At 38.8% G+C, this 25833-nt stretch overlaps 1 protein-coding gene across 5 annotated transcripts in view; it reads left to right on the top strand.

Annotated features, from left to right (window-relative positions):
• Positions 1-25833, top strand: part of RGS7 (regulator of G protein signaling 7) — a 497889-nt gene that overhangs the window by 396786 nt on the left and 75270 nt on the right. For all 5 annotated transcript variants that reach the window (XM_045084652.1, XM_045084650.1, XM_045084651.1 and 2 more), the window contains 3 exons: positions 7417-7481; positions 8316-8392; positions 8499-8580. In XM_045084652.1, the coding sequence (XP_044940587.1) occupies positions 7417-7481; positions 8316-8392; positions 8499-8580 (224 nt within the window). The remainder of the gene's footprint in view (positions 1-7416; positions 7482-8315; positions 8393-8498; positions 8581-25833) is intronic.

Below are 25833 nucleotides of genomic sequence, written 5' to 3'. Positions count from 1 at the left end.
CATGTTCATGGAGAAGACGACTTAATATTGTCAAGATGTTAGTTCTTCTCAGGTGCCTGGGTGGCTCGCTTGGTTAAACTCCTACTGGATAATTTATTGATGTACTCTTGGAAAATGTGAACTTACTGCTTCATTTGATAAATTTAAATAAGAGAAGGAGAAATTAAGAAACCTTGACCTAGTATTATGGGAAATTTACATGAAAGCTAATATTTTTATTACAACAGTGGTTCAGAAATAGCATGAAAGTTAAATTATGGTATTTCTTATTATGCTTTGTTAAAAAATAGCTTTATTATTGGTTTAAAACCCTACTAAATGCTATAAACAACAGAGGTAATAGTGCCGCATAAGAAAGAATGGGAAGTCAGGTACTAACTACTGAGATCACCAGCAGAACTTCGGAAAGTTTTGTAGGTACCTTTGTTATCACAGATCTGTTTTATTCACTACTCTCCAACTAAGGGAATAAGACACAAATACATGCAGTTGATTCGTATTCTTTGAGGCAGGTATGTTCTATAAAGTTGCCACAAATACATAATTAGGGAGTGCTGAGCCATTGCTCCTACGGGAAGTACAGTGTTCAGTTTCTGCAAGTTTCTGGTCACAACATTTTTGCCAACTGATCAATACCTACACTTTTGTTGGATGTGTGCTTCTTTCAACAGACACGTTAGCTCATATATTTTTTGATTCATAAACATTGACCTTAACCACCAGCAGCATCCAGAGTCATTCACAAACAGAGCTTATCCAACATACATATCATCTCCGAAAAGCACATTACAGTCTTCTTGCCTCTAGAAACACTAGACAGCCCTGTGGCAGTATTCCTGGCACTCATTTTAGATATCAAAACACCAAGAAAAAACACAAAAATGCAAAAAAAAAAAAAGTGGCACTGAATAGACCATCAAAGAGACAACACATTTATAGAATTAGCTGGAACAGGAAGGTAGAGCATTGCCTCGGTCCACCTCAACTGAGAAAGTGTATATCGGGCAACTCTAGCTTTACCACTCTGAAAGGCTGTGGATGATCATAAAAACACCACCAGTGTTGATTGGGGAGCTACAAATAAATTTTAGCAAGTAGGCGAATTTGCAGATACGGGATCAGCAAATAATGATGATTAGCTCTAATTTTTAAGAGAGAAAAAGAAAGTAAATTTGGGGAGAATTAAATATCTACAGCAACGTAAGGAATTACAAATTGCCCAAAACTCATGAGCCTTAGAAAAGCAATCAAACCTTTTAGGAGCCATTGATATATTTACAAAGAAAGATAAATTAAACAGCTCTGTTTCATTTGTCTCGCAGCTTAAGTGGTTGGAGCATACAATCTGTGATATAATTTGTGGTTGAATGCACAGAGAACAGGATTCAAATAAGGTTCACAGCGACAGTAATGGTTCTTGCATTTAGGGGCAACATTCTCAGAAATTAAGTAGGAAACAGATGCAAAGGACTTCCATCCTTCTCGGCCCTCTCTGAGAGCTAATGTGGGGTCCCGTCACTACTGCCTTTATATCTTACGTGTGATGAGTCTCTGCTGGCTGATCACAAACCCAAGAACCCTCCGACTTGCCTAGTTATTTTTTGTATGGCTCTCAAAGAGGATTTAGGCTCTCAGGATTTCACTCTTACTGCCAATTCAATAAACATAACAATACCTTTTTTTCTGGGATAGTAGATTTAAGGCTCTGGATAAGGTAATAGTGTAAGCACATTCATATGCAGCTGTCTGCATGGAGGAATCATCAGAGGACACTTCCTTTTCCTTTAGGAGACAGAAGTCCACAGCTGTGATTCTTTCCATACTCACAGTTGGTGGGCTATTATTCCATTGCTATCCCAAAGGAATTCTTCTCGAGACTAAACCTTCAAGGCAGGTATTTGAAGATTTTTGTGGTCCAGGCATTCAGTTAGCATAGTAGATCTCTCTTATCTTGATTAATCTTCTTTAGTCAAGGTATTTGATCTTATACAATAGGGAGTTCCTCCTACTACTTATAGTAATGTGATCTTTGTTAACATATATCAGAAAATTTGGGGCGCCTGGGTGGTTCAGTGCATTATGCGTCTACATTTAGCTCAGGTTGTGATTCCCAGGGTCCTGGGAGGGAGCCTCTTGTCAGGTTCCCTGCTCAGTGGGGAGTCTGCTTCTCCCTCTGCCCTTACCCCTATTTCCCTGACTTGTGCTCTCTTTCATGCACACACTCTGTCTCAAATAAACAAAATCTAAAAAACATCAGAAAATTGAATAATTTTAAAATCATTTTTACCATATGTTCTCTAGTTAATTTTCTATTAAGATTTAATTTCTCTTTCAGGTAATTAATGTTGGAGTTGCTGTTGAGTTATAAATTGAAAAAAATAAAATTCCTTAAAGTACTGTTATTCCTTAACTTCCATTCCTACAAATGCATTTCTAGTGGTTGAGTCATTAAATGAGTATTAGATTTTATAGGACTGTATTAACATTAAATTTAAAATACCTTCAAAGAATTAGTTTGGAAATTCTGTTCTTGAAGAAGATAAGAAAGGAAAGAAGATCCCATTCCTTTAGAGTGAAATTAAGGATAATGTTTTTAAGTTTTTTGTTATTAAAAACCCAAAAACCATTGAGGTCTTAAGGGTATGTTCCTTCAGCATAGATAGAATCACAAAACATATTCCGCATCCATCCATTGGGATGGATGTAACAAGCAAGAACTAACTTGCACACCATACTTCCTGGAAATTTGAAATTTTCCAAAATTGCTCCCATGCCCCTGCATGGATTAAGAAGAAAAGAAAGCAAAACTAGGATAGAAAGAATTGTTAGGGCAGTGTAGAAATTGGAGCGTGGTACCACATACCACTTACTCAAAAGATGTATTCTGGAATCAATAAAATTTAGCCAAATGAAAGGAAGATGGCGATACCAGACTTACAATTTTTCTTCTCAAGAAATTAGGGCAGCTTTACAGAACTGGATGAAGTCCTGACCATCGCCATGCATGATTCATTGACCCATGTGGGCTAGAGATAAGAGTAAGTCTTAGGAAGGCTTGCCCCATCTTGGATTAAGGTTTCTTAGGCTTAAACACAGCACTCAGAGAGAGAGTCCTATGCCTTGTCTGATGTTTTGTCTCTGACCCAGATTTCATAAAGCATCTTAGGCTCTCAGACATTCCGGGAACAAGCCTAAGGGTAAAGGGGAGGCACAGGGGAAGCAATGCAGTGTCCCTGCCGGACCGTTATGCCCACGGCCAACAGTTACAACAGCAGAGCCCGGATTCTCTCGGTCAGCTTCACCCATGTAGTGGCCTCAGTCCAAAATGAGTGAGCAATGCCGAGGGAACCCAGAAATAAGAAGTGTGGCCACATGGGTAATAGCTCTGTTTTTGTTGTTGTTGTTGTTGTTTTAATCTGAGCTGTGATAGAATAATCTTAATAATTAAGCTATAGAAAAATGCCTGGGTGGATCTCAGTAATGTCATGTTCAGCAAGAAGAGCAGGTTGCAGAAAATGTCCTGTGAATGCTATATGTATATATAAATATATAATTTAAATAACATATAATTTAAAACTAAATCAGTGTTTGCTGAAGTATGCTCAATATTGCCTATAACATTTATTAAACTTCTCCTCAAAAACACGGGAAAGTGTATTTCCTGCATGTACTTATACCTGATCTCAGTGTCTAACTCTAATGTATAAATAGGCTTTCAGTGTAATAAGAAAAAGCCAAATCCTCAAAGAGGAAAAATTAGCAATCATGAATATCTAATTTGCAGAAGAAAAAAGACTCTCAAGTCATCAGGAAACATTTAGTCCGGTCTTTATTCAACAAATACATCTTCAGCATCTTCTGTGTCCAAGTGTGTTCTAGGCAAGGGGACACACGGGCAAACGACACAGCAAGAATGTCCGGCCTCATGGAGCTGGCGTCCAGTGAGGTGGCAGGGGGAGAAAGTGAGCTCATCGGCTGCCCCATAAACGGATACAGGGGTGGTATGTTAGGAGGTAGAAGGTTGTGTAGAGGAGTATAGTGGGAAGGGGCCGTGGGCGTAGGGGTGGGGGGAGGTGTGGCTGAGAGCATGGGTCTGAAGGGGATGTGGCCACCGTTAGAGAGCAGTTGGGAAGCAAGGTCCAAGGACAATGACCTGGCAAACAAGGCCTTTGGCCTTTACCGGAAGTGAGCTGAGATAGGAAGTAGTTGAAAAATGGGAAGTTTGAATATAATGAAATCTGATTTAAGTCTTAACAGAGTAACCCTGATTGCTTTGCTGAAAATGTACTCTCCAGAGTTTAAGCAAGGCACACTCATGCTGAACTCTATGGAATCTGGTTACACAGGTCAGAAGGCTTGAAAGGTGCACAGCCCCTCACTGGGCAATGACACTTTGGGAAATTGTCAAATACCTGAAAAATAAACCTACAGCCATACATATGTGTTTTCAGAAGTACTAGTAAATTATTGCAGGACGAAGAATATAATCCAAGTGTCTAACAGTAAGCACTCATCTAAATCAATAATGAATGGATTATCATGAGATAATTTTTCAGGATGTCCCAGAATAACACTTACTGATATGAAGTTAGCCAAATGCAACGTTAAAGGATAAAGCTCATAAGATAGCATAGGTAGTACCATTTTAAATAAACACATGCACATAAAGTTTGGACATTAATACAGATTCTCGTGTGTATGTTTGTAGATGTATATAGAAGGGGAAAACCCAAACTGTGTGCCAAATATGACAGAAGTGAGATTAGAATGATTTTTTTCTTTAATATTTATTTTTTTCTGAATCATCTGAACTTTTATAATGAGGGATAGGATTTTAAAAATGAAACTCCTTCCGCTTCAAAGTAAAACAATCCGTATGCATCATTTTTAATGGTGATACAACATTTCCTTGAACAAGTACACATGAATCCCTTGCCCCACTGTATTCCTCTCTTCTGCATCACGAAGGCTGACATCTCTGCATTTCATGCTATTTCCTTGGGTTACATTCTCAGCAGTGCAAGCACTGGAACAATGGCCATGAATGTTTTAAGGCTTTATTACTCATTGTCGAAATCCTTTCCAGAAAGACTTCACTGGTTATGTTTGCCTACCTGCAGTGCTGTTAACTTCTCTATGGCCAGAATGAGTTGTCGTCGCTCTGTAACATATCTGCTCTTCCCGTGAGTGGAAAGTGATTTCCGTAGCAGGATGTTAAAATGGAAATCCAGCTGAAGTGTTAAGATCAAGAAGTGCTGTTCTAGACTGACACACAGACTGTCACCCTAGCTCTGTCAGCTCCCATGGAGGGTGTGATAGGGTAAGATGTTGACTTAAAGACCAATTTTGTAGCTGTGAGGACGTCAGGAGTTATTGGCCCCATCAGCGCCAAGTGGGAAGAATGAGTGGTGACACCCCTCATCTCGAGCCCCATGACAAAGATATCAAGGGCTTTCTGAGAGCGCTTTCTGACAGAGTCATCTGCTCATGGGGACATAATGGATCATGAACTCCAGCCCTTGGAATTACAAGGGGCAAGAGACAGGCTATGTAGTTCTGGGTAGAGGAATGAAAGCGAAGCAGCTGTGTTTTGTAGTCTACTTTCAGGGCAAAGAGTGTGTGAGTGTTTCTCTCGTGTGTCATAGAAGCCGTATGTGACAGAGAATCCTGTCCTAGGGAAGAGCCTGGACAGGCAAACGCACTGCAGAGAGAGGCCGGAGGTGGAGTCAGCCCCTACAAGGGCACTGCAGGTGACAGATTCCCAGCAATGGTGGGACGCAGTTTCTCCGAAGCATCCCACGAAGGACCACAAGAAACGTGATCAGCTTTAAAACTGCCAAGACCAGAGAATGGCATCACCAGGTCACCGCACTGGTATCTGTGAAGCAAGAATGAAGCAAGAACAGCCCCCTCCTCTCCTTCCTTCCTGTACTCCAGCTCTCGAAAGTCCAAAGTCTTGGTCCTCAACACTCGCTGAGGACACAGAAGAATAAGGTGGACGAAGAAGACGGTCCCGCTTCTCTCACCCACAGAAGCTGGGGGAAAGGGGAGACCTGAAGACTTTAAGCCAGGCTAGGATTTTGGGCTGTTCCTTGGGAGGGACGTTCTAGAAGTTGGGTCTCTTTGAATTACCTTGACGAGCAAGACTGTGGATGCTCCTTGAGTTTTTATTCAGGAACTGGGGAAGGGTTCTCTCACACAATAAACTTGGAACAATTATAAAGAGGGTTTCCTGACAATATATATTACATTTTACTCTTTTTGAGAATTTGCATTTTGAAAATTATTAATATTAGTGGAAAAATAAAATTCCTGTGCTTGTAGAAAGACGTATTCTCAGATCATCTCTTGGATTCTTAGCGTCTGTAGTAATGTTAGCATCAGTCCATGGTTGGCTTTCTCCTTGGCCTTGGCCTTCGTAAAGGAAACTTTATAGAAAGAAGCTGAATACACAGCGTCGGTGTTTGCAGAGATCTCATATTTTCTGTGTAAGATATTTCATAAACTGAGAGTTGCACAGCTTAGGACAATGATGGTAATTATAAGGACACCCCCAGAACTAACCGTAGAAAATGTGATATTTGACTGTCCTCATCTAGCAGATTCATTCAGCATCCAAAATAGATAGCTTATTGTGAATTTCATGAGACTCAAATATCACATATTCTGGAAAAATTGCAAAAAGTATCCTGGAAATCAGGACTATACCGGAGGGCTCTGAATGTCTTGATTTTGTCATAAGAGTCGCTAATAATCCCGAAAGAACTAAAGAAATGTGATTTTTCAATGGCAGTCTTCTCTCTCCCTCTGGCCCCCATCCCATTTATCTGTTGCCCAACTGGGCTTTCCCTGGGAGCAAGGATATGGAATCCTATGAAAAATGGAACTAAAAGGTAGTCATATTACAGTTAGATGGTAGTCCTATAATAGGGAAGAGGTTATAGTGTCGTCTCTCGTAGTAGCAAAACAATCAATGATGGTGAAATGTAGCGAAGGAGATGCCAAGAAGCCTTTCAACACAGTGGTGTTACTTAAATATCTAGATGTTTAAGCTCATTCGATGTGTTATTTAGAGGCTTTATTTTTTTCCCTTATTCACTACAACTAAACAGTTACCAACATTCTAAACATATCTGTTTTCTTATCCTTACCACTATGCTTGACTTTCAGTAAATATGTTACCCATTATTTATTTTTGTCAAAAAAAATATAAAGAAAGAAAAAAATATATATATATATACACAGAAATTTATACAGAAAATTATAACTGGAAAACATGATAGAGACCAAGATGTCATGATTTATAATGCTGTATTTTTTTTTTTTTTTTTTTTTTTTTTTTTTTTTTTTTTTTTTTAGTGAGGGTCTCCAGTTAATAAGGAGGCAATGATTGATTTTTTTTTTCCCCTCTTTCAGCGGTTTACCTCTGCAAGAGAACAATGCAAAATAAGGCAAGGCTGGAATTGGCTGACTATGAAGCTGTAAGTACTAAGGACTTTCTGGCAAAGAAAGTCATAAAATGAGCAGGAATAAGGCCTATGGTCGTTTCTGGTGATTCTGTTGACTTTGCACCCCTGGATTTTAAGCACCAGATTTCCAGGATCCGGCATCAGAATGGCTCAGCTCCCTGACTTGCTTGCCTGTCTCATCATTCACATTGGAGATGGTGAACTTGTAGATGCTCAGACTCACAGGAGAAGGGAGAAACGTCTTTTACTAAACTCAAGTGTGGAACCCTTAGTCCTCTATATAGTGAAGACTCCAAATTTAGAGAAATAAAGTACATTTACTTTGAGTAAATCGTTTTTGCAAAACAGAAAACATTAATGTGATGCAATTTGTTCAGACAATTACTGTGTTGTGATTTACTGACTTTGAAGAACTGACTAGGAAGCGGCAGTAGGCTACCGGGGGTTTACATTCTTGTCAGGAACTGGATAGACAGACGGAATCATTAGTAGAATGTATTGCTTTCCTGATCCTGACTACAGTGGGCCCAGAAGAACCCAACGGATGAGACTTGAGCACTTTTTTTTATACAAAGTAATTTTTAGTTATTTAGATGTTTACTTGTGGTCGCTAAAGTCAATGATTCATAAAATTAGTATTTGTGAGAGGTTTCCGTCTTTCCTCTGAACCATTAATATGAAGACGAGCTACATTCCATGACCATGACTTACCATTCAGAACCAGAGTACTCTTCCTACTTCAGAAATTCTGTGGTTGTTTTCTTGATAAATTTATGCAGTTGATTAATGAGAAGTGAGTAGCGAAGACGAGCGCCCGAACATCTTAACCTGTGGTCTATTTTTCAGGAGAGCCTGGCCAGGCTTCAGAGAGCCTTTGCTCGGAAGTGGGAGTTCATTTTTATGCAAGCAGAAGCACAAGCAAAGTGAGTCCTTGTGAGTCTTTTGGAAAATTTGTTCAAGTTGTGGCCTTTTGTCCAGAGAGGTGCTACAGTTAACCTGACTTATTATTCGCTGTTACGATGTTGACAGAGTGGACAAGAAGCGAGACAAGATTGAAAGGAAGATCCTTGATAGCCAGGAGCGAGCGTTCTGGGACGTCCACAGACCTGTGGTAAGCAAACGTGCCGATGTTCTCTCCAGTTCATAATCTGAGCCTTTGGAAACTGAAGGATGCCTGAAAAAGTGAGAGGAGCCCCATTACTCTGCCCCAAATCTCGGTGATTTCATTAAGAAAAGACTGCCATTTTCGTGTCATATAACCAGAATTCAGTAGTGTAATGTTTAATTCATAAAGCTGTGCATTTCCCCACCACAGCATCACTCTTGACCTTTGAGGTCCCTGATACTTTACTACCCTTGCAAGAAACAAGACTGCAGCAAAGAAGTCGTACGTAAACCATGCGACTTTGAGTAAAATAATGAATGTCCTTGATTAATCCCGGAAAACTTTGTGTAAGGAATTCCACACTGTTGATGCACATTATAAGAGAACATGTCTAATCTCACATATTTCTATTTTGATATTATGTGTTTGTCTTCTTTATATTTCTTCAAATACAGACAGGACATTAGAAAATAATATTTACATAAATATAGAATAAATATCAGGGTCACAGCACGAGGCAAACCAAGACCAATGAGAATATTTTAAGAACTTTCCTCTTAGCTACCTTCAGGATCAGACCAAAACAGGTCTGCTTTTCAAAGATTTCTGTCTATCTTTGTGTGTGTTTCAATTTCAGATAGCAAAGCAGTTGTTTAATTCTATGTTGAAATTTTCTCTCTTTGAATTCCCCAAAGATTAGACTTAGAATTAACTGGCTTCCCTGCTCAATATTCCGCTCAAGTTTTGTTGCTCATGGTGAGAAAAGGTTATGAGGTCGTGTAGATAATTGTTGCAAGAATGCAAAGCAGGATTTTTCCTTGTTTGTTTATTTTAAGCAATCTCTAGAAATCTGTCCATACATTATGTTCCTGTGTTTATTCACTTTATGCCCCTGGACATCTGGTGGCCCATCTCCAGCCTTGTTCAGCTTTGATGGCTTCATCCTTGGGGCAACCTCAGAGAACTCACACCCCGACTTCCTTGCACTGCCTGCATTCATTCCGAGGCAAAAAACGCCAGCTCACAGGGCATGTAAACGGACCCCCCTCAACCTTCTCCTCTGCTCCATGCCCTACGAGTCACTCAGCTGGTCTCCGACGCTCTCTGGGCCCCTGTTGGAGGCAGAACGTGTTCACAGTTGTTTCTGCTATTCCCCGTCCTCTGTGTCTTCCTGCGGCAGGGAGGCCATGTGAGTCCTCTCCAAGGGGGTCCCCTGCTGCACCGTTCACTAGGCTCCCAATCAGAAAATTCTCCTACGGAGCACCCTGAGGGAGAAACCACCCTGAAGCCAAGGCCTCGATCTCCCTTTACTCAACTTCTAGGCCCTGATGACAGCAGGTGCAGATGTTGAGGAAACTAATCTGTGGGATCTCTCTTGGTCTCAGTCTTTTGCTTCTGAACTCTTGGGCTCCTCTACACTTTCCATTTTACTTAGGCTGTTCTTTAGGAACTTGGAATCTGGGTCCGAGTTTTTGGCAATGGGAGAATTACAACAACATGGCCTTCCTTGATGTTCACCGCCTAACTTACCCAGATGATCTGATTGTGTTGACTGTCCTCTTCAAAGGGTCTCTTCTCTGTCCACCTCTGAAACTTTTTGAACTCTCTAAGGGATAATCCTTTGTCCCCTACTTTTTAATGTATCAGTCCTGTAGTAATCTGCCTGCGTGATGACTAACTACTCTTTCCATCAAAAGCCATATTTGAACCTCCTGAAACATAGCATGCCTGTGCATCCTCATGCGAAAATGCCATTTATTCTGTATCGGTACTTGCCAGACATTTCACTCCATGCAGTGTTGATTAGAACATAGTTCTTGATGCTAAAACTCACCTCCGGTGGAAGCACTTTACAAACATGGTCACAAGCACTTTAACACAGATAGGACTGCTCATTTGTTTCCTGGGGGAAAATAGGGAGGGTCGTTGGGTTTGCGTGACTTGCCTATGTCCAACCAGCTAGTAGTAGTGGAACCAAGCCTGAACCAACTATCTCCTACTCATAGTCTGAGTCCCAAAGGAAGGGCGCCCTGGGAAAGGAGGGTGGCTCCAGGCTCCAGTTCAAGAAAGCAGCCACAGCAAGAGTGATGCCCTCACTCCATTCTGCAAACAGAAGGGATAAAGCATTCCTAGTAGCGCACATGTGATATAGCCGTGTCTATAGGTGTCTTATTATAGGTTTATTTTACTCGTACATTTTACTCATAGATTTTGAATATAGTTTTTCATTCATTTTGCTATTTTCAAGAGCCCAGGGTTCAAGCTGTCTTTCAAACACTGTAGGCCACATAGCTGTGATCCAGGGGAGCCCACTGCAATCTGGAGAACAGTGTGTTCGGGTGTGGGACCCGTCCCAGTAGTTTTGGCCACAATAAGTAGTATCTCCTATATTCAGATCCGATCATCTTTGTAATCTAAATACTGTTTCAAGAATAATCTAAATTTTTTATAAAGGTATAAATAAATCTAGTTGATATAAATTAATAGTACATGGAAGAGATCACAAAGATTTTTATTTTGGTTTTGAAAAGACAAATCATAAAAGTATGAACTGACTGCTCTAAGTCTTAAAATCTGGAGATCAATATTCCCATTAGAATTAAAAAAAAAAAGTCTATTCAAATTTCACAGATTGATAACACAATTTAACTGAAAAGGCTTTTAAGTTATAAAATTACTTTTTCCTAGATTGGCTTGACTTCATCAATATATAAAGTATCATTGTTTTCAAAAACCAGACATGGAGTTATTTTAATAGTCATATTTGTTGACTCTTTCTATTTTACTTCTCCTCATACAATCCTACTAATAACATTTCAGTAAAAAAAAAAAATAATAACAGGGAACAGTTAATCCTCATGATGTTTTTATTAATTCAAGGTGATCTGCTACATTGTGTGGTTTGGTTTGCTTTAATTTCATCTGGTTTTACTCTGGCATTTATTTAATCAAAAATAGGTTGGAAGCCATCAGCTAGAAATGTGGTAGGGAGTCTTTAAAGGTATACTTTTAAAAATTAAAAATATTATAGTATATTATCTTGTATATTGTATATTGCCTTGTATAGTATTTATCCACTTGATGATGTGGAAAATCACGTAATATGAGTTTACTTTTTAAAAAACCATTCGGTCACTTAACACAGCGTAATCAGTCAATTGCACTTACTACCATTAGGAAGTAAATCTAGCTTCTCTGAGTAAGCCAGTGTCTATTGAAGTAAAATAAATAAACGAAGTTATTAACACCAAGAAGGACTCTTCAGTTGTTAGGGATTCCAGATAGAATTATCCAAAACTAACTACTCAAGAAGACAGTGGGAGAAAGACACCAAATTGTAGTAAATGTCAAGGGTGATTTGGAATTTGTGTTAATCTGTGTGTTTAATGTTACAGTATTTTTATGAAGCCCCCTCAAGGGCTAGTGCTTTCATAGTCTGTATTAATAGAATTTTAGAGACTAGTTTAATTGAAGTAAAAATCATGCTTGTCATAATGCTAAGGAACTCAATTTTAGAGTTTTATGCTTAATAAAAAAACAAGAAGTGTGATTGAATTGTAGTTGAGGTGAATAGTGAAGGGTCAAAGTCAAAAATAAGAAGTAAGAAAATTATGAAATTAGTAGAGGTTAGTAACCTTAAGGTTAAGAGGACCCAAAAAATGTATCTCCGTATTTTGGAAATTTAACTATGTAAAGTTGGAATGTGGCTTATTGGTTTACCCCATGTTGCATTCTGGGTGGCCAATGTGGAAACAACTGGAAAACAAAAATCACAATTAAAAAAAAAGAACTTATCCCCCTGGGGCAAATAATACATTGTATGTTAATAAAAGTAATTAATTAAAAAGAAAAGAACTTATCAGCCTCAACACCCCAAAAATAAAAAAATCCAGTTGTTAAGAAATGAGCAGAGGACAATAATAGATGTTTCTCCAAAGAAGACATATAAATGGCTAACAGACACATGAAAAAATGTTCAGCATCACACATGATCAGGGAAATACAAATCAAAAACACAGGAGATACCCCCTCACACCAGTCAGAATGGCTAAAATGAACAACTCGGGAATCGACAGATGTTGGTGAGGTTGCAGAGAAAGGGGAAACCCTCCTACACTGTTGGTGGGGATGGAAGCTGGCGCAGCCACTCTGATAAACAGTATGGAGGTTCCTCAAAAAGTTAAAAATAGAGCCACCCTACGACCCAGCAATCACACTACTTGGTATTTATCCATGCAAAAATAGTGATTCAAAGGGGAAGATTTAAGATGGCGGAGTAAGGGGACCCTAGGTATGTCTTGGACGTTGGATACAACTAGTTACCAAATCATTCTGAACACCTGAGAAATCAGTCGGAGATCTGAGAAAAGGAATGCTGCAAGTCTTCAGTTAGGAAAGTGACCACCGTTTGGAAGGTAGGAGGTGCAGAGACTGAGTCCAGGGTGGTCCAGTTAAAGATACCGCGGTGGGGAAGGGGCCTGCTGAAGGAGGCTCCCACAAGTATTGGAAGCAGAGGAGAGCAAAACTGGAGCTCTTGGGAATCTGCTACAGCGCCATAGGTCCCTGGCTTAAAGGTGCTCAGGTGGGGAAGCAGGATGAAATCTCAGGTGTGGCATTGTGGTCTCAGGTTCCCCGGGGGTCCCAAGAAGAATGAGGGCATCAGGGTTCCCAGGGCGTAGGATCGGGGAAGCCAGCTGAGCACAGAATCTAGGCGCAAGGTTTCTGCTCTGTGTTGCCATAAACTTCAAACCACTGCACAGTCGTCCAGCCACTTTCCTGGGAGAGGCCAGCAAAGGGCAGAAGTGTGGCAAGAGCCTCCCCCTCCCCCAGAAGGAAGAGCAGTGTCTACATGGTACGAGTCCATAAAATTTGGAATCTTGGAACTCTTTTGTGCCTGTGATTACAACGCTTGGTCACAGGCCGGGTGAACAGAGAGTTCTGATGGAAACTGCGGAGAGAAGAGCGATTGATTGTTTTCCTGTGAGGTTCACTGAACAGTGAGGGGCACAAATTTTCAGATCCCGGGGCTGGAGAGTGGGGCCCAACCATATTCATCCCTCCCATCTGAGCTGAAAGCCTTCAGGGAATAAACCAGCGCCACCTAGTGGAATCCAGAGCCGCTTGCACTGAGCCCTGTAAGTCCAGAGGAGGCACCTTTGCCATAGGTCAAGTCCACCTGAGAAACAGCGCAGCAGGCCGCTCCCCCAGAAGAATAGCACAAACAACTCACTGTACCAAGTTTAGGTATCATAGAGGGCTGCAAAGCTTCAGCTCTTGGGAAAAATAATACATACCATTCTTCGTATTTTTATTTTTTAGTCATTTAGGGTTTTTTTTCAGTTATTTTTTTTTAATTTTTCCAACTCTTTTTAAATTTTTATTTTTACTGAAGTTGTGTGTGTGTGTGTATATATATATATATATATATATATATATATATAGTTGTTGTTGTGTTTCCTTTCATTGTATTTTATTTTATTTTATACACACACACACACATAAACACACATATATGTGAAGTTTTTCTTTCTTTTTTGGGGATCTAGTTTTTCATTTGGTTTCTTTATCTTTTGTTGTTTGTTTTGGTTTTTTTTCTTTTGTCGTTGTTATTGTTGTTTTTTCTCTTCTTTTCTGCACAAAATGACAAAATGGAGTAATTCACCCCAAAAGAAAGAATGGGAGATAGTACTCATGGCCAAGGATTTGATCAATCAAATAAGAGGTCTGAACTAGAATTTTAAAAGACTATAAAGATACTAGCTGGGTTTGAAAAAAACATAGAAGGTACTAGAGTATCCCTTACTATAGCAATGAAAGAACAAAAATCTAATCAGACTGAAATTAAGAATGCTATTACCAAGATGTAGTCCCAAGTGGAGGCCACAAAAATGAGGAAAAATGTGGCAGAAGAGAGTCAGTGATATAGAAGATAAAATGATGGAGAATAAGGAAGCTGAAAAGAAGGAAAGAAAACTACTAGATCATGAAGGAAGACGTAGAGAACCCAGCAATTCCATAAAGTGAAGTAATATCCAGAAAATAGGAGTTCTAGAAGATGAAGACAGGGAGAGAGGGACAGAAGGTTTATTTAAACAAATTATAGCTGAAAACCTCCCTCGTCAGGGGAAGGAAACAGGCATTTAAATCCAGGAGGCACAGAGAACCCCCTCAAAATCAATAAAAATAGGTCAACACCTTGACATAGAATAGTGAAAATTTCACTATTGAAAATTTCAAAGATAAAGAGAAGATCCTGAAAGCAGCTTGGGACAAGACATCCTTAACCTACAAGCTGAAACCTACATTCTTGAGCGGAGAGACAGGCCAAAAGTAACAAAGACCAGAAAGCAACAGAGACAGTCTACAGAAACAGTGGTTTTACAGATCTTATGATAGCACTAAATTCATATCTTTCAAAAAATACTTCAAATGTAAATGGACTAAATTCTCCAGTCAAAAGAGATGGGGCATCAGAATGAATTAAAAAAAAAAATAAATGCCCATTGATATGCTGCTTGCAAGAGACTCATTTTAGACTCAAAGTTACCTCCAGATTGAAAGTGAAGGGGTGGAGAACAAATTATCATGCTAATGGACATCAGAAGAAAGCTGGAGTAGCCATCCTTATATCAGAAAACTAGATTTTAAACCAAAGACTGTAATAAGAGATGGAGGACACTGTATCATAATAAAAAGATCCATCCAACAAGAAAATCTAACAGTTGTAAATATTTATGTCCCTACCTTGGGAGCAGCTAAATATATAAACCAATTAATAAAAAAATAAAAGAAATTCATTGTTAATAATAGAATAATAATAAGGGACTTTAACAACCCATTTGCAGCCATAGACAGATCATCTAAGCAGATAACAAGGAAACAAGGACTTCGAATGACACGCTGGACCAGATGGACTTCAAAGATATCTTCAGAACATTTCATCCTAAAGCAGCAGAATTTACACATTCTTTTCAAGTGCACATGGAACATTCTTCAGAATAGATCACATACTAGGTCACAAATTGGGTCTCAACTGATACAAAAAGACTGAAATCATACCATGCATATTTTCAGACACCAGTGCTATGAAACTTGAAGTCAATCACAAGAAAAAAAAAATGTGCAAGGAAGTGAAAGAATATCCTACTGAAGAATGAATGGGTCAACCAGGAAATTAAAGAATTTTTAAAAAAAATACGTGGAAACAACTGAAAATGAAAACAGGACAGTTCAAAAGCTTTGGGCTGCAACAAAGGCAGCAATACATGCCTTCCTCAAGAAACAAAAAAATTCTCAAATATACAATTAACGTTACACCTAAAGAAGCTGGAAAAAGAACAGCAAATAAAGCCTGAATCCAGCAGAAGAGAAATAATAAATATCACAGCAAAAATCAACGATATGCAAATTTTAAAAAGCAGCATGGTACTGTCACAAAAACATACACATAGGTCAATGTGGCAGAACAGAGAAATGGACCCCCAACTCTATGGTCAACTAATTCTTGACAAAGCAGGAAGGAATATCCAATGGAAGAAAGACAGACTCTTCAACAAATTGTGTTGGGGGCCCCTGGGTAGCTCAGTTGGTTAAACATCTGCCTTTGGCTCAGGTCATGATCCCAGAGTCCTGGAATCGAGTCCTGCATCAGGCTCCTTGATGAGGAGCTTCTCCCTCTGCCAGCTGTTCCCCCTGCTTGTGCACTCTCTCTCTCTGGCAAATAAATATACAAAATCTTAAAAACAATTGTGTTGGGAAAATTAGAAAATTAGCCACATGCAGAAGAATGAAACTGGATCACTTTCTTACACCACACACAAAGAAACTCAAAATTGATGAAAGACCTAAATGTTAGACAGGAATCCAACAAAATCCTAAAGGAGAACACAGGTAGCAACCTCTTTGTCCTGGGCTACATCAACTTTTTGCTAGACTCCAAAGGCAAGGAAAACAAAAGAAAAGATGAAGTATTGGCACTTCATCAAGATAAAAAGCTTCTGCACAGCAAAGGAAACAATCAATAAAACCAAAAAGCAACCTATGGAATGAGAGGAGATATTTGCAAATGACATATCAGATAAAGGGCAAGTATCCAAAATCTATAAAGAACTTATCAAACTCAACACCACAAAAACCCAAAAAATTCAGTCAAGAAATGGGCAGAAGACATAAACGGACATTTCTGCAAAGAAGACATCCAAATGGCTAACAGACACAAGAAAAAGTGCTCAACATCGGTGAAATACAAATTAAAAAAAAAAAAAAATCCATGAGATACTACCTCAAACCAGTCAGAACAGCTAAAATTAACAACTCAGAAAACAGTAAATGTTGGCATGAGGATGCTGAGAAAGAGGAACCCTCCTTCTGTTGGTTGGAATGCAAACTGATGCAGCCATTCTAGAAAACATTATGGAGTTTTCTCAAAAAGTATAGCTACCCTATAACCCAATGACTGCACTATGGGGTATTTAGCCAAAGGGTACAAACATAATGATCCAAAAGGGCATGTGCACGTTTATAGCAGCAGTGTCCACAATAGCCAAAGAAAGAACCCAGATGTCCATCAATAGAGGAATGGATAAATAAGATGTGTACACACACACACACACACACACGAATATTACTCAGCCATCAAAAAGAATGAAATATTGCCATTTTCAACAACACGGCTGGAACTAGAGGGTATTGTTTTAATTTTAAGTGAAATAAGTCAGATAAAGACATACCATATCGTTTCATTCATGCATGGAATTTAAGGAACAAAACAGATGAACATAGGGGAAGAAAAGGAAAAATAAAATTAAGTGAAAACAGACAGAGAGACAAGCCATAAGGGACTCTTAAATATAGGGGACTGAGTGAGCATTGCTGGAGGGGAGGGGGGTGAAGAGTGGGGTAGTTGGATGAACGGCATTAAGGAGGACAGTCGATGTTATGACCAGTGGGTGTTTTATGCAAGTGATGAATCACTAAATTCTACCCCTGAAAGCTCGGACCTTTTCACTACCTTTACTCATTTCCTTCATAAGCACGCACTCCATGCCTCTGGCAACCACTTACCTGTTCTCTGTATCAGTGAGTCTGTTTTTTTATTTTTATGTATAAGCAAAATCGTACAATCTTTCTCCATCTGATTTGTTTGACTTTGCATAATGCCCTCAAGTTCCATCCATGTTGTCATAAATGTCAGGGTTTCCTTCTTTTTTTATGGCTGAATAATATTTCAGTGTATGTTTAATATATGCCACATTTTTAAAAAGATTTTATTTATTTATTTGAGGGAGAGTGAGTGAGAGAAAGAGAAATGAGCACAAGCAGGGGAGGAGGAGAGGGAGAGGGAGAGGCAGACTCCCTGCTGAGTAGGGAGCCCCAGGCAGGGCTCAATCCTGGAACTCCGGGATCATGACCTGAGCCAGACACAGATGCTTCACCAACTGAGCCACCCAGGTGCCCCATGCCACATTTTCTTTATTCATTCATCTGTTGATCAACACTTAGGTTATTTCCATATTTTCCTATTATAGATAATGCGACAATGAACATGGGGATAGAGATATCTCTTCAGAACACTGATTGATTTTCCAGTAGATGTACACCCAGAAATGAAGTTTCTGAGTCCTATGGTAGTTCTATTTTAATTTCATGAGGAGCCTGCATCCTGTTTCCATAGTGTCTGAACTAGTTTACATTCCCACCAACAGTGTACAAGGGATACTTTTTCTCTACATCCTCTCTAGTACTGTTTCTCTTGTCTTTCTGATGATAAACATTCTAATAGATGTGAGGTGATATGTCGTTGTGATTTTAATTTACATTTCCCAGATGTTTAGTGCTGTTGAGCATCTTGTCATGTATCTGTTAGCCATTGGACATCTTCTTTTAGAAAACGTCTATTCGGATCTTCTTTTTTAAAATTGAGTTGTTTGTTGCTTTGTTACTGAATTGTATGAGCTCCTTATATATTTTGGATTTTAACTCCTATCCAGTATATGGTCTGCAAATATTTTCTCCCATTCCACAGATTGTCTTTTCATCTGTTGAATGTTTCTTTTGCTGTGTAGAAGCTTTTTAGTTTGATAAAATACCACTTGTTGATTTTTTTATTGCTTGTGTTTTAGGTGTCATAGCCAAAAAAAAAATCACTGGAAGACCCATGGAAGGAGTTTTTCCCTATGTTTGCTTCTAGGATTTTTATGATTTCAGGCCTGACATTTAAGGCTTTAATCCATTTCAAGTTAATTGTTGTGAGTGGTGGTCAATACAGGCCTAGTTTCATTCTTTTGCATGTGAATATCTAATCTCCCCAGCATCATTTATTGAGGGGATTATCTATTCTCCTTTGAGTATTCTTGGCTCCCTTGTCAAATATTAGTTGATTCTACCTGAATGGGGTTTATTTCTCGCCCTTGATTTTGTTCCATTGATCTGTACGTCTGGTTGCTTTTATTAACATATACTGTATTATTACTTGTACAGGTAGAATTTAGGGATTCATCAGGTGAATACAGCACCCAGTGCTCATTACTTCAAGTGCCCGCCCACCACCTACTTATCCCTTTCACCCACCCACCCCCAACAACCCTCAGTTTGTTTAACATCCACACCGTACTCTCTCGATTACTGTAGCCTTGTAATATTGTTTGAAATCGGGAAATGTAGTGCCTCTAGCTTTGTTCTTATTTCTCAAGATTGCTTTGGCTACGTGGGGTCTTTTGTGGTTCCATATGTTTTTTAGGATTGTTTCTTCTATTTCTCCAAAAACGTCTTTGGGATATTGATAGGGATTGCATTGAAACTACAGATAGATTTAGACAGTATGGACGTTTTAAGAATATTAATTCTTCCAAGCCATGAGCTTGGATATGGAAAGATATGAGAATATCTTTCCATTTATTTTTGTCTTCTGCAATTTCTTTCATCAGCATCTTATAGTTTTCAGTGTACAGATCTTTTACCTCATTAGTTCAAATTTATTCCCTGAGGATTTATTATGTTTGATATTATTATAAATAGGATTGTTTTTTTTATTCCTTTTCAAATAATTCATTGTTAGTGTGTAGAAACAGTACTGATTTGTGTATACTTAATTTTTATCCTGTAACTGAATCCTGCAAATTATTGAATTTGTTGGTTAGGTCTAACAGGGTTTTTGTGTGTGTCTGTGGATTCTTTAGGATTTTTTATGTATAATCATGTTTTTGCAAACAGAGACAATTTTTTCTTTCTCTGACTTGGATGTCTTTTATTTAGTTTTCTTGCCTGATTGCTCTGGCGTTGACTTCCAGTTGCATATTAGCATTTTTAATGGTTTCATTGACACTGACTTCAGAATATTTTTTTTAATATTTGTCAGATCATGGTCTTGAGGAGCAGAGAGTATATCTTAAATGCTTAAATGTTGCACTTTATAGGGCAAAAATCAATGTGAAATTTTGAATTGAGGAATTGAGGAATTGTGGAAGTATGAAGTTTGTAAAGGATTTTTCTAAAGGGTGGTTGCACATTTGAAATACAGAATTTGTTTTAGGGCGCGCTGAGTGTGACAGCATAACATCCAGATGGAAATGCCAGTAGTTGTAGATGTAGGACAAAGTTTGAGGGATGTTTTGGGGTTCTCATATGAATTTTGAAACTCATTAAGTTAAGGGTAATTGTGGCCCAGACGCAAGAGTGGTTTGTCAGGGGAAAGCGACAGGGGCAAGAAGGACTCGTTACCGATTTGAAAGATTTCTTAGTCTTTCTTCTTCCTTACATATGGTCCCATAACTCAGGAAGGACGCTTGCACTCTCTACACATTTTTTTTCTTCCAATAAGTCAGTATGAAGCAGTCTGATGAAGTGTGTGTGTGTGTGTGTGTGTGTGTGTATAAAAATTGATTAAAACATACAATTCAAGGGTGTCTGGGGGGAGGAGGTGGTTGATCTGCACAAGAAGCTCCATATTTGGTTAGGTCTAAGTGATTCTGACTGAGATCCAATAAAAAGAAAGGAACAATAAGGTTTTTGAAATAAAATCATCCTAGAGGAGAAAAGGAAATCCAGTGGATGGTTCTTCAAAATGAAACAGTGCTGATGTTCTGGGTCTAAGGGATGAAAGACAGTCACACTTGCCCCCCCCCCCCAGCCCTTCTGTGGAGCCAGCTTATGGCCTTTAAACTGATTTTGTTTTTATCTTGTTGTATTTGTTTTTTACATTCCTTCAGTTTTATTAAGGTATAATTGACAAATAAGAGTATAAGATATTTAAAGTGTAAACATGGTGATTTGATTTATGTATACATTGTGAAAAGTGACCCCCTACCAAGTTAATTAACACTGACTTATGGAGTTAATCGAAAGAGCTGTAATGTAGGGAACATAGGCCATTTTAAGTCTGGGCGTATTCAGATGTGTCCGTTGTGAGGTAGAATTGGGCACATATAACATGTCACACTTCCACTAACCTTGGAAATTCACAGTTGCCCAGGGGGAGCTATACTTAGCTATACTTAGCTCCCCCTGGGCAACTGTGGGATATAGCACCGTTTCCAAGTTATACTTGGAGACAGTGCTATCAAGGAATGGTATTTGTGCCACAAATGTGAAGCACAAGACCACAGTCACAAAAACTCCTGCAGACATCCTGTGGGACACACCAACTTAGCACACTGTGTTGGGGAAGAGGTAGGTAAACCCGGTGCAAGGAGAGGGGACAGGTATCTTTTAAACTTCTAGTAAAGTATAAAATACATATAGAAAATTGCATAAAGCATAAGTACTCAATGAATTTTCACAAATGGAACCCAGCCATGTAACAAGCATCCAGATTCAAAACAAAACAAAGCAAAGACAGAACATTACCAGCTCCCCAGAGCCCTCCTCGTGACCATTCCAGCCTACTCCCTCCACCAGCTTGCCTCCTTGTAATCTTTATATAAATGGAAACGTTGGGTGCACTCTTCTGCATTCGACATCTTTGTATGAGATTTTTTTCATATTATGGTGTGTAGTTGTCGCTTACCTCCATTACCATATAATATCTCATTACGGGGGAGAAGGGACTTCATTATAGAACCCTGTTAAATTACCTTCCATGTGGCTAACTTCATCATCACATCCATAATTCTGATACTCAGTTTATAGCTTTCATTGATGTTATACTCCTGGTTCAACTTTAGTTCTTTCAGACGTTTAATTATCACACAAAACCACCAATTTAATTTCTTTAATGTTTAGGTTCAAAAGCGATACACACCACCAAATAAAATAGGAAAACAAGGTAAAGGATACCGTGTTAGATATAGCAAAACAGGAATCTTCTAGCAAATAGAGAACTTGTAAATCAGTGAGAAGAAGTCAAAGAAATAAAAATATAATGAAAAATGCTTATATATTCTACCATCAAGTTTGCAAAGATTTGTTTTTAAAAGGTAATACTGTAACCATTTATTTCATACTGTCTTACCATCTTAGGCCCAAACGTCAGTTATTTGGTTGTTGTGGAGAAGTAAGTAATAGATGGGCATGTACTTGGATAGAAGGATGGACAGACAGTTCCACAGGTAGTATTAAAATTAGACATTAATGGGTATGTACATGTATGGTTAGAAAAAAACAACAGTAGTTTTGAAAAAAGAATCAAGACTTTCAGTCCAGCATACAAAGACCTTGAAAACTGTACTTCCATTCTCATAACAAGAAAAAGCTGAAAATGAACCATCATTCTTAGACCATCAGGGAATGCTGTCTCAGGGCAAACCAGTGTCTGTCCTCAAAACTGGAGAGGCAGACCAGTGGTCACAAGAAATCACCAACTGACCTGAGGAGAATCGCAGAAGCAGGAGCCTCTATAGGAACTCGTCTGGGGGAAGAAGACTTGAGCTCTCGCTGACACCTTGCTGGAGGCTCAGTGTAGACAAGCTCGGCAGTGACAACTCCAGGGGAGCCCAGTGTTGGTGGCAGGTGCCACACTTTTGTAAGTTTTACCTCCAGAAGATCTACTAGGTTCACATACTGCAAGGATCTGAGAAAAATCCACTCCTGCTTCTTACAGAGGAAAGGGAAAAGAAGCCATTTTTAAATATGCCCAGACCATTATCATCTTCATAAAAAAACTTGCCTTCGAAAGAAACTGTTTCCAAAGGGCCAAACTGACCAAGGTTGTACAAAACCTAACCAACATGAGGGAAGGGAAATGCTCAACTCCAGCTCCTTACTCACCTTCCTACCTTACCAAGAGAAAGACCTTGTGCCCCCTAAAAGACCAAGACCTAATCGTAGCCATAGAACGCTTCTTCACACCCAGGCATATCCACCACATCAGTAGAGCTCCTATGTGACAACAGGGGATTACAAGGAAAGAAACTGCACATCCCAGGTCTTGTTTAAGATGCATGGGTTGTCTCCTTAAGACAACAGGGAAGATAAAAAACAAGCACCTCAGAGAAAATCTTAGTCTCTGATAACTACAGAAACAGAAAACAATAAACACAGCCTAACCCCTAGTCACATAAGCATAAACCACACACTGAATGCCTCTTTACCTCAATTCCTTTTACCAGTACATCTTTTCTGGCTTTCAAGAAAAAATTGCAGATATAGTAAAAATAATGATAGTAGTAATAGTAATAAAAATAATAACAGCAACAAAATCAGTGTGAAGAGACAGATCAAACACTAGAATCAGACTCAAATGGGTCAAAGATATTGAAATAATCAGACAAGCAATTTGAAAAAAAAAGTGATGAATAAGCAAAGACTTCTAATGGGAAAAGTGGACAACTGGAAAGAGCAGAAATGTGATATAAACAGGGATAGGGAAGCTAAGAAAAAAAAAACAATCAATCATGGAACACTACATTAAAAACTAACAAGGTACTGTAGGGTAACTAAGGACATAATAAAAAAATTTTAAAGGAAAAAATTTTAAATTAATTTTTATGATGGTTAAGGTTAAAAAAAAAGAAAAGAAAAAATTAAAAGGAAATGCTAGAAATAAAAAATAAGTTAAAAATACCATAACAAAAGTGAAGAATAGCTTTCATAGAGCTCATCAGTAGACTGAAGTGGCCAAAGAAAAAATCAATGGGCTTCAAAAAGTATCCATAGCAAATTCCAAAACTAAATTGTAACAAGGAATAAAAGAATGGAAAAAAAACACACACAAAAAAAACCAAAAAACAACAAAACAGAATATCCAAGAACTGTGGAGTGTTAAAGACACACTATACTTGTAGTGAGAATGCCAGAAAGAGAAGGAAGAGAGAAAAGAAAGAACTGAAGCAATGACCATTTGAAGCAACAGTGACTGTTAACTTTAAAAAGTCAGAGCCAGGAAGCTCAGGGAACACAGAACAGAGCAAATACCAGAAAGCCTGAACATAGATATATTGCATTCAAACTGCAGAAAATCAAGACAAAGGGGAAGTCTTGAAAGAAGCCAGAGGGGAAAAACTCCTTACCCTTTTAGAAGAGCAAGTAAAATAATTACATCAGACTTCTTTTCAGAAACCATGCAAAGATACAGATGTTGTGAAAAGAAGGGCCACCTGTACCCCAATGTTTATAGCAGCAATGGCCACGGTCGCCAAACTGCGGAAAGAACCAAGATGCCCTTCAACAGACGAATGGATAAAGAAGATGTGGTCCATATACACTATGGAGTATTATGCCTCCATCAGAAAGAACGAATACCCAACTTTTGTAGCAACATGGACGGGACTGGAAGAGATTATGCTGAGTAAAATAAGTCAAGCAGAGAGAGTCAATTATCATATGGTTTCACTTATTTGTGAAGTATAACAAATAGCGTGGAGGACAAGGGGAGTTAGAGAGGAGAAGGGAGTTGAGGGAAATTGGAAGGGGAGGTGAACCACGAGAGACTATGGACTCTGAAAAACAATCTGAGGGGTTTGAAGTGGCGGGGGGTGGGGGGTTGGGATACAAGGTGGTAGGTATTATAGAGGGCACGGATTGCATGGAGCACTGGGTGTGGTGCATAAACAATGAATTCTGTTATGCTGAAAATAAAACAAAAAAAAGAAAGACACCATGCAAGCCCGAGAATGGGGTGAAGTAGTAAGTGTTGGTATAGCTAATTTGGAAGACAGTTCTGCAGTTTCCTACAAAACTGAACAAGCTCTTACCAAATGATATAGCAGTCACACTCCTGGTATTTGCCCAAGTGAGTTGTAAACATGTCCACAAAAAACTGCATGGGAATGCCTATAGAAGCTTTATTAACAATTGTCAAATCTTGGAAACAACCAAGATGTTCTTCAATAGGAAACTGTGGCTCATACATTGGAATTTTTTTCATTAATAAAAGAAATGAGCTGTCAAGCTACAAAAAGATATGGTTGAACCTTAAATGCACAGTGTTAAGTGAAAGGAGCCAATCTAAAATGCAATGTACTGTAAGATCCCAACTCTGCGATATTCTGAAAACGGCAAAACTGTACAGCTAAGGAAAATACGGGTAGTTTTTAGGGGTTGAGGGAGAGGCAGGGAGTGGTGAGTAGGTGGAGCACAGGAAATTTGGAGAGTAAAGAAACTAATCTGGAGGGTATCATAATGGTGGGTACATGTCATACCTTTCTCAAAACCCGTAAAAATTACAGCACAAAGTATGAACCCTAATGTCAGCTATGGATTTTAGTTAACAGTGATATATCAATATGGGCTCATTGATTATGATAAAACTACCATACTAATGTAAAATATTAATAATGGGGGAAACCAAGTGGTAGTGGGCAAGAGAGCATATAAGACATCTCTGTACCTTTTGCTCAATTTTTCTGTAAACTCAAAGCTGGGGGGGTAGTCTATAATTTAAAAAAAGAAAAGCTCAGATAAAAACATTTTTACTTATTTTTTTCATGATACAGCTTTTATTAGACAGTAATAAATGACTTTTTCCCAACAATAGGTAGCCTCTCAAGATCTTAGAAACCTTGCTTCCAAAATTTTTTTTCTTTTCTTCTTTTCAGTGTTTCAAAATTCATTGTTTATGTACCACACCCAGTGCTCCATGCAATACGTGCCCTCCTTAATACATACCACCAGACTTACCCATCCCCCCACCCCCTCCCCGCCAAAACCCTCAGTTTGTTTCTCAGAGTCCACAGTCTCATGGTTCATTTCCCCCTCTGATTTTCTCCAATTCACTTTTCCTTTCCCTCTCCTAGTGTCCTCCATGTTATTCTTTAAGCTCCATAAGTAAGTGAAACCATATGAAAATTGACTTTCTCTGCTTGACTTATTTTACTCAGCATAATC

The sequence above is a fragment of the Mustela putorius genome, unplaced genomic scaffold (genome assembly GCF_011764305.1).
Source record: "Mustela putorius furo isolate JIRA1106 unplaced genomic scaffold, ASM1176430v1.1 tig00000785_pilon_pilon_pilon, whole genome shotgun sequence".
NCBI lineage: Eukaryota > Metazoa > Chordata > Mammalia > Carnivora > Mustelidae > Mustela > Mustela putorius.
This window is presented reverse-complemented; position numbering and strand designations above follow the sequence as displayed.